This window comes from Oncorhynchus mykiss, chromosome 23, assembly GCF_013265735.2.
Source record: "Oncorhynchus mykiss isolate Arlee chromosome 23, USDA_OmykA_1.1, whole genome shotgun sequence".
Taxonomy (NCBI): Eukaryota; Metazoa; Chordata; class Actinopteri; order Salmoniformes; family Salmonidae; genus Oncorhynchus; species Oncorhynchus mykiss.
The window spans coordinates 5,343,510-5,353,509 of NC_048587.1; the positions used below are offsets into that span (position 1 = coordinate 5,343,510).

The 10,000-nt window shown below is 47.3% G+C and overlaps 1 protein-coding gene and 1 long non-coding RNA gene across 8 annotated transcripts in view; one reads left to right on the top strand and one right to left on the bottom strand.

Moving 5' to 3' along the window:
- LOC118943918 overlaps window positions 1-6,919 on the bottom strand; it is a 9,906-nt gene extending 2,987 nt beyond the window's left edge. The window contains exons 1-4 of the mRNA XM_036960837.1: window positions 6,913-6,919; window positions 5,109-6,693; window positions 4,858-4,989; window positions 4,425-4,672 (exon numbers count right to left, since the gene is read on the bottom strand). Coding sequence (XP_036816732.1) covers window positions 4,425-4,672; window positions 4,858-4,989; window positions 5,109-6,693; window positions 6,913-6,919 — 1,972 coding nt within the window. The remainder of the gene's footprint in view (window positions 1-4,424; window positions 4,673-4,857; window positions 4,990-5,108; window positions 6,694-6,912) is intronic.
- A 316-nt stretch (window positions 6,920-7,235) lies between these two features.
- Window positions 7,236-9,117, top strand: LOC118943907. Of its 7 annotated transcripts, none has more exons than XR_005039259.1 (4): window positions 7,236-7,682; window positions 7,917-8,144; window positions 8,329-8,660; window positions 8,841-9,117. It is a non-coding gene; the product is annotated as an uncharacterized LOC118943907 (long non-coding RNA). The 7 variants fall into 7 exon arrangements; XR_005039260.1 differs by having other exon boundaries at window positions 8,917-9,117; XR_005039257.1 differs by having other exon boundaries at window positions 7,237-7,682; window positions 8,329-8,758; window positions 8,841-9,116.
- The last annotated feature ends 883 nt before the right edge of the window (window positions 9,118-10,000 follow it).

The following is a 10,000-nucleotide window of genomic DNA, read 5'->3' on the forward strand; positions in this document are numbered from 1 at the left end:
TGGTAGCTGGCCTGCCTCAGTTCTGTCTGTCTGTCTGTCTGTCTGTCTGTCTGTCTGTCTGTCTGTCTGTCTGTCTGTCTGTCTGTCTGATGGGGGTTGGTAGCTGGCCAGCCTCAGTTCTGTCTGTCTGTCTGATGGGGGGTTGGTAGCTGGCCAGCCTGCTCACACACTTCAAAGATGTTGTTCTCTCTATTAGAATGGGTTACTGCTGTCTTGTCAAGGTGTGTTTTGCATTATGTCACCAAATAACTATTGTAGGCAATGGTTAAAACTCAGTGGGGGCCCGCCCACAGGGCGCTAGGGGCGACTCTCCACTTGTGATTGGTCAAAAAAATAAAATAAAAAATAATAGAAAATTCTATATATATTAAATAATTAATGGATTATGTTTTAAATGTGTACATTTTCCTATTTCAAAAATCTATTGTTTAAAACAATCTGTTTGGTTCCTTCCTACCCTGCCAGCAGCAGCAGCTCCGTGGGCTCACAGGCCCTGAAAACATTTCTAGGCTTGTTTCCTCAACTGAGACAAGGTCTGCTCGAGTCTCCTTCCTATGACGGCTCACTTCCTCAACTGAGACCAGGTCTGCTCGAGTCTCCTTCCTATGACGGCTCACTTCCTCAACTGAGACTAGGTCTGCTCTAGTCTCCTTCCTATGACGGCTCACTTCCTCAACTGAGACTAGGTCTAGTCTAGTCTCCTTCCTATGACGGCTCACTTCCTCAACTGAGACCAGGTCTGCTCTAGTCTCCTTCCTATGACGGCTCACTTCCTCAACTGAGACTAGGTCTAGTCTAGTCTCCTTCCTATGATGGCTCACTTCCTCAACTGAGACCAGGTCTGCTCTAGTCTCCTTCCTATGACGGCTCACTTCCTCAACTGAGACTAGGTCTAGTCTAGTCTCCTTCCTATGATGGCTCACTTCCTCAACTGAGACCAGGTCTGCTCTAGTCTCCTTCCTATGACGGCTCACTTCCTCAACTGAGACCAGGTCTGCTCGAGTCTCCTTCCTATGACGGCTCACTTCCTCAACTGAGACCAGGTCTGCTCGAGTCTCCTTCCTATGACGGCTCACTTCCTCAACTGAGACTAGGTCTGCTCTAGTCTCCTTCCTATGACGGCTCACTTCCTCAACTGAGACTAGGTCTAGTCTAGTCTCCTTCCTATGACGGCTCACTTCCTCAACTGAGACTAGGTCTAGTCTAGTCTCCTTCCTATGACGGCTCACTTCCTCAACTGAGACCAGGTCTGCTCTAGTCTCCTTCCTATGACGGCTCACTTCCTCAACTGAGACTAGGTCTAGTCTAGTCTCCTTCCTATGATGGCTCACTTCCTCAACTGAGACCAGGTCTGCTCTAGTCTCCTTCCTATGACGGCTCACTTCCTCAACTGAGACTAGGTCTAGTCTAGTCTCCTTCCTATGATGGCTCACTTCCTCAACTGAGACCAGGTCTGCTCTAGTCTCCTTCCTATGACGGCTCACTTCCTCAACTGAGACCAGGTCTGCTCGAGTCTCCTTCCTATGACGGCTCACTTCCTCAACTGAGACCAGGTCTGCTCGAGTCTCCTTCCTATGACGGCTCACTTCCTCAACTGAGACTAGGTCTGCTCTAGTCTCCTTCCTATGACGGCTCACTTCCTCAACTGAGACTAGGTCTAGTCTAGTCTCCTTCCTATGACGGCTCACTTCCTCAACTGAGACCAGGTCTGCTCTAGTCTCCTTCCTATGACGGCTCACTTCCTCAACTGAGACTAGAACTGCTCTAGTCTCCTTCCTATGATGGCTCACTTCCTCAACTGAGACTAGGTCTGCTCTAGTCTCCTTCCTATGACGGCTCACTTCCTCAACTGAGACCAGGTCTGCTCTAGTCTCCTTCCTATGACGGCTCACTTCCTCAACTGAGACCAGGTCTGCTCTAGTCTCCTTCCTATGACGGCTCACTTCCTCAACTGAGACTAGGTCTGCTCTAGTCTCCTTCCTATGACGGCTCACTTCCTCAACTGAGACCAGGTCTGCTCTAGTCTCCTTCCTATGACGGCTCACTTCCTCAACTGAGACCAGTTCTGCTCTAGTCTCCTTCCTATGACGGCTCACTTCCTCAAATGAGACCAGGTCTGCTCTATCAGGTACAGATAGAGCTAAATCAAGATCTGATAAACAGGACATCTACATTCAACAAGAGTGGATGGATACACTGGCTAGAACCTTCTAAATCACAGATCTGGATGGCTGTTGATGGCCAATTTCATTGTTTCCCCCATGGTGTTCATCAGGTTGTATTGTATGTGACAGGGTCACACGTTGTGTGGACTAAACAGAATTAAAACCGGGTGTTTCACAAAGCATGATCAAATTAATTAGCATGCTACAGTATGCTTTGTGACATTATGCTAGCTAGCTATCCCCAGTTAGATAATGCTTTGTGACATTATGCTAGCTAGCTATCCCCAGTTAGATAATGCTTTGTGATATTAGGCTAGCTAGCCATCCCCAGTTAGATAATGCTTTGTGATATTAGGCTAGCTAGCCATCCCCAGTTAGATAATGCTTTGTGATATTAGGCTAGCTAGCCATCCCCAGTTAGATAATGCTTTGTGATATTAGGCTAGCTAGCCATCCCCAGTTAGATAATGCTTTGTGACATTATGCTAGCTAGCTATCCCCAGTTAGATAATGCTTTGTGACATTATGCTAGCTAGCTATCCCCAGTTAGATAATGTGTTTTCACTTATTGTATCTGCAGGCTCGTTGCAGTCTCCCTGGTTTCCACATGTTTTGTTGGTGAGCTGCCTGCTCGCTCTAAACAGTATAATCTAATCTGTTGAAATCAGTGGCAGCGTGTGCAGCAGTGGTCATTCTGTTTTTAAAACATGCAAAAGGGAAATAGGTGTATTTATGCTGTTATCCAAATGCACAGATCGCTTTAACTATCTTCTCAAAGAAACTAGCGGTAGTTTGAAATACTTGGCATCATATTTCTGTCGTGCTGCTCTGTTGACAACTCCAGGGCAGATAAAACACGGGGGGGTTTAGTCCGGAGCCCAGCACCCTGGCCACTATTTCCCTGTGATGGGATTAAAAAGAGGACTATAGCATCTCTGAAACACTATCCTCTCTGGTCCCGCATCACAGCACCGTGAAACAGACACCTATCTATGGATGCAGGGCTGGGGAGTGGGCATGGGAAGGGGGACGCAGGGGGGAGGGAATGAGAAGGGGGACGCAGGGGAGAGGGGATGGGAAGGGGGATGCAGGGGAGAGGGAATGGGAAGGGGGACGCAGGGGGGAGGGAAGGGGGACGCAGGGGGGAGGGAGGGGGACGCAGGGGAGAGGGAATGGGAAGGGGGACGCAGGGGGGAGGGCAGGGGGATGCAGGGGGGAGGGAGGGGGGCGCAGGGGAGAGGGAATGGGAAGGGGGATGCAGGGGGGAGGGCAGGGGGACGCAGGGGGGAGGGAGGGGGACGCAGGGGAGAGGGAATGGGAAGGGGGACGCAGGGGGGAGGGCAGGGGGATGCAGAGGAGAGGGAATGGGAAGGGGGACGCAGGGGAGAGGGACGCAGGGGAGAGGGAATGGGAAAGGGGACACAGGGGAGAGGGAATGGGAAGGGGGACGCAGGGGGGAGGGAATGGGAAGGGGGACGCAGGGTGAAGGGAATGGGAAGGGGGACGCAGGAGGGAGGGAATGGGAAGGGGGACGCAGGGGGGAGGGAGGGGGATGCAGGGGAGAGGGAATGGGAAGGGGGACGCAGGGGAGAGGGAATGGGAAGGGGGACGGAGGGGAGAGGGAGGGGGACGCAGTGGGAGGGAATGGGAAGGGGGACGCAGGGTGAAGGGAATGGGAAGGGGGACGCAGGGGGGAGGGAATGGGAAGGGGGACGAAGGGGGGAGGGAGGGGGCAGGATGGGGTAAGAGATAACCTGTATATAAACCAACAAGGAGACCACTGGGGCAGGACGGGGTAAGAGATGACCTTGATATAAACCAACCAGGTATATAATATAGAACACCACCGGGGCAGGACAGGGTAAGAGATGACCTGTATATAAACCAACCAGGTATATAATATAGAACACCACCGGGGCAGGACGGGGTAAGAGATGACCTGTATATAAACCAACCAGGAGACCACTGGGGCAGGACGGTGTAAGAGATGACCTGTATATAAACCAACCAGGTATATAATATAGAACACCACTGGGGCAGGAGAGGGTAAGAGATGACCTGTATATAAACCAACCAGGAGACCACCGGGGCAGGACAGGGTAAGAGATGACCTGTATATAAACCAACCAGGTATATAATATAGAACACCACTGGGGCAGGACAGGGTAAGAGATGACCTGTATATAAACCAACCAGGTATATAATATAGAACACCACCGGGGCAGGACAGGGTAAGAGATGACCTGGATATAAACCAACCAGGTATATAATATAGAACACCACCGGGGCAGGACGGGGTAAGAGATGACCTGTATATAAACCAACCAGGTATATAATATAGAACACCACTGGGGCAGGACGGGGTAAGAGATGACCTGTATATAAACCAACCAGGTATATAATATAGAACACCACCGGGGCAGGACGGGGTAAGAGATGACCTGTATATAAACCAACCAGGTATATAATATAGAACACCACTGGGGCAGGACGGGGTAAGAGATGACCTGTATATAAACCAACCAGGAGACCACTGGGGCAGGACAGGGTAAGAGATGACCTGTATATAAACCAACCAGGTATATAATATAGAACACCACCGGGGCAGGACAGGGTAAGAGATGACCTGTATATAAACCAACCAGGTATATAATATAGAACACCACCGGGGCAGGACGGGGTAAGAGATGACCTGTATATAAACCAACCAGGTATATAATATAGAACACCACCGGGGCAGGACAGGGTAAGAGATGACCTGTATATAAACCAACCAGGTATATAATATAGAACACCACTGGGGCAGGACGGGGTAAGAGATGACCTGTATATAAACCAACCAGGAGACCACTGGGGCAGGACAGGGTAAGAGATGACCTGTATATAAACCAACCAGGTATATAATATAGAAGACCACTGGGGCAGGACAGGGTAAGAGATGACCTGTATATAAACCAACCAGGTATATAATATAGAACACCACCGGGGCAGGACAGGGTAAGAGATGACCTGTATATAAACCAACCAGGTATATAATATAGAACACCACTGGGGCAGGACGGGGTAAGAGATGACCTGTATATAAACCAACCAGGAGACCACTGGGGCAGGACAGGGTAAGAGATGACCTGTATATAAACCAACCAGGTATATAATATAGAACACCACTGGGGCAGGACAGGGTAAGAGATGACCTGTATATAAACCAACCAGGTATATAATATAGAACACCACTGGGGCAGGACGGGGTAAGAGATGACCTGTATATAAACCAACCAGGTATATAATATAGAACACCACCGGGGCAGGAGAGGGTAAGAGATGACCTGTATATAAACCAACCAGGAGACCACCGGGGCAGGACAGGGTAAGAGATGACCTGTATATAAACCAACCAGGTATATAATATAGAACACCACCGGGGCAGGACGGGGTAAGAGATGACCTGTATATAAACCAACCAGGTATATAATATAGAACACCACCGGGGCAGGACGGGGTAAGAGATGACCTGTATATAAACCAACCAGGTATATAATATAGAACACCACTGGGGCAGGACAGGGTAAGAGATGACCTGTATATAAACCAACCAGGTATATAATATAGAACACCACCGGGGCAGGACAGGGTAAGAGATGACCTGTATATAAACCAACCAGGTATATAATATAGAACACCACTGGGGCAGGACAGGGTAAGAGATGACCTGTATATAAACCAACCAGGTATATAATATAGAACACCACCGGGGCAGGACGGGGTAAGAGATAACCTGTATATAAACCAACCAGGTATATAATATAGAACACCACTGGGGCAGGACGGGGTAAGAGATGACCTGTATATAAACCAACCAGGTATATAATATAGAACACCACTGGGGCAGGACGGGGTAAGAGATGACCTGTATATAAACCAACCAGGTATATAATATAGAACACCACTGGGGCAGGACGGGGTAAGAGATGACCTGTATATAAACCAACCAGGTATATAATATAGAACACCACTGGGGCAGGACGGGGTAAGAGATGACCTGTATATAAACCAACCAGGAGACCACTGGGGCAGGACAGGGTAAGAGATGACCTGTATATTAACCAACCAGGAGACCACTGGGGCAGGACGGGGTAAGAGATGACCTGTATATAAACCAACCAGGAGACCACTGGGGCAGGACGGGGTAAGAGATGACCTGTATATAAACCAACCAGGTATATAATATAGAACACCACTGGGGCAGGACAGGGTAAGAGATGACCTGTATATAAACCAACCAGGTATATAATATAGAACACCACCGGGGCAGGACAGGGTAAGAGATGACCTGTATATAAACCAACCAGGTATATAATATAGAACACCACCGGGGCAGGACGGGGTAAGAGATGACCTGTATATAAACCAACCAGGTATATAATATAGAACACCACCGGGGCAGGACAGGGTAAGAGATGACCTGTATATAAACCAACCAGGTATATAATATAGAACACCACCGGGGCAGGACAGGGTAAGAGATAACCTGTATATAAACCAACCAGGAGACCACTGGGGCAGGACGGGGTAAGAGATTACCTGTATATAAACCAACCAGGAGACCACTGGGGCAGGACGGGGTAAGAGATGACCTGTATATAAACCAACCAGGTATATAATATAGAACACCACCGGGGCAGGACGGGGTAAGAGATGACCTGTATATAAACCAACCAGGTATATAATATAGAAGACAGTAATATACAGTACATAGACACGGAATGTGATCAATATTTACAGTAATATTCACTACATAGACACGGAATGTGATCAATATTTACAGTAAAATACAGTACATAGACACGGAATGTGATCAATATTTACAGTAATATACAGTACATAGACACGGAATGTGATCAATATTTACAGTAATATACAGTACATAGACACGGAATGTGGTCAATATTTACAGTAATATACAGTACATAGACACGGAATGTGATCAATATTTACAGTAATATACAGTACATAGACACGGAATGTGATCAATATTTACAGTAATATACAGTACATAGACACGGAATGTGATCAATGTGACCTGCTTTCAACATGGATTGAAGAGACAATAGCTGGATGGTAGCACAGCTCCTCTCTAAAACCACTCTGATGTTGTTTTCTCACACTGTCTGACTGTGTTATATCAGACAGGTAGACAGTTCCCCCTCACACTGTCTGACTGTGTTATATCAGACAGGTAGACAGTTCCCCCTCACACTGTCTGACTGTGTTATATCAGACAGGCAGACAGTGTTATATCAGACAGGTAGACAGTTCCCCTCACACTGTGTTATATCAGACAGGTAGACAGTTCCCCCTCACACTGTCTGACTGTGTTATATCAGACAGGCAGACAGTGTTATATCAGACAGGTAGACAGTTCCCCTCACACTGTGTTATATCAGACAGGTAGACAGTTCCCCCTCACACTGTCTGACTGTGTTATATCAGACAGGCAGACAGTGTTATATCAGACAGGTATACTGTGTTATATCAGCCAGGTAGACAGCTCCCCCTCACACTGTCTGACTGTGTTATATCAGACAGGTAGACCGTTCCCCTCACACTGTGTTATATCAGACAGGTAGACCGTTCCCCTCACACTGTGTTATATCAGACAGGTAGACTGTGTTATATCAGACAGGTAGACAGTTCCCCTCACACTGTGTTATATCAGACAGGTAGACAGGTAGACTGTGTTATATCAGACAGGTAGACAGCTCCCCCTCACACTGTGTTATATCAGACAGGCAGACAGTTCCCCTCACATTGTCTGACTGTGTTATATCAGACAGGTAGACTGCTCCTCCTCACACTGTGTTATATCAGACAGGTAGACAGTTCCCCTCACACTGCGTTGTATCAGACAGGTAGACAGGTAGACCGTGTTATATCAGACAGGTAGACAGGTAGACTGTGTTATATCAGACAGGTAGACAGGTAGACTGTGTTATATCAGACAGGTAGACAGGTAGACTGTGTTATATCAGACAGGTAGACAGCTCCTCCTCACACTGTGTTATATCAGACAGGTAGACTGTGTTATATCAGACAGGTAGACATGTAGACTGTGTTACATCAGACAGGTAGACAGCTCCTCCTCACACTGTGTTATATCAGACAGGTAGACTGTGTTATATCAGACAGGTAGACAGGTAGACTGTGTTATATCAGACAGGTAGACAGCTCCTCCTCACACTGTGTTATCTCAGACAGGTAGACAGTTCCCCTCACACTGTGTTATCTCAGACAGGTAGACAGTCTCCTCACACTGTGTTATCTCAGACAGGTAGACTGTGTTATATCAGACAGGTAGACAGCTCCCCTCACACTGTCTGACTGTGTTATATCAGACAGGTAGACTGTGTTATATCAGTCAGGTAGACAGCTCCCCCTCACACTGTGTTATATCAGACTGGTAGACAGTTCCCCCTCACACTGTGTTATATCAGACAGGTAGACTGTGTTATATCAGACAGGTAGACAGCTCTCCTCAGACTGTGTTATATCAGACAGGTAGACAGTTCCCCCTCACACTGTGTTATATCAGACAGGTAGACAGTTCCCCTCACACTGTGTTATATCAGACAAGTAGACAGTTCCCCTCACCCTGTCTGACTGTGTTATATCAGACAGGTAGACAGCTCCCCCTCACACTGTGTTATATCAGACAGGTAGACAGCTCCCCCGCACACTGTGTTATATCAGACAGGTAGACAGCTCCCCCTCACACTGTGTTATATCAGACAGGTAGACAGCTCCCCCTCACACTGTGTTATATCAGACAGGTAGACAGCTCCCCCTCACACTGTGTTATATCAGACAGGTAGACAGCTCCCCCTCACACTGTGTTATATCAGACAGGTAGACAGTTCCCCTCACCCTGTCTGACTGTGTTATATCAGACAGGTAGATAGGTATCTCACACTGTGTAATTCATCTTAATTTGTCAGAACTGAGTTGGAGTCGGGGGGGAGGAGAGGATAGAGGAGAGGAGGGGGGAGGGTTGGGGGAGGAGAAGGGGAGGAGATCTCTGAGGTAATTGCTAGCCTGGAGTTCCATTAAGGTGTCATTCCTCTGTTAACAACAGATAAGATCTCCTCTCCTCCAGAGTCACCTGCAGCCATTTCTCCACTTTAGCCTGTCCCCCTAAGACACACCTGAGAGAGAGAAAGAGAGAGAGAGAGAGAGACAGAGAGAGAGAGAGAGAGAGAGAGAGAAAGAGAGAGAGAGAGAGCAAGAGAGAGAGAGAGAGAGAGAGACAGGGAGCGAGAGAGAGAGAGAGAGAGGTTTTATTTGACACAGAGGTGAAATACCTGCTATATGCTGATGACTTGGTACTTCTATCACCAACCAAAGAAGGTCTTCAACAAAACATTAATATTCTGTAGCAATATTGCCATAATTGGGCCCTGGCAGTAAATTTCCAAAAAACTAAAATCATGATTTTCCCAAAAAAACCCAGATGTCAGAAACACAAATGTAAATTCACCCTGAACAACACCTTAATTGAACACACAAAACATTACACCTACCTTGGTCTGACCATATCTGCATCGGGAAACTTTAATATGGCAGTGAAGGCACTCAAAGAAAAAGCCCGCAGAGCAATGTATGCAATAAAAATGAAATTATTCAAAATCAACATCCCAATTAGAATTTGGACTAAAATATTTGACAGTGTAATCCTACCAATAGCACTTTATGGAAGTGAGGTTTGGGGGCCACTCAATAAACTGGATTTTAAAATGTGGGACAAACATCCAATTGAAGCCCTACATGCAGAATTCTGTCGG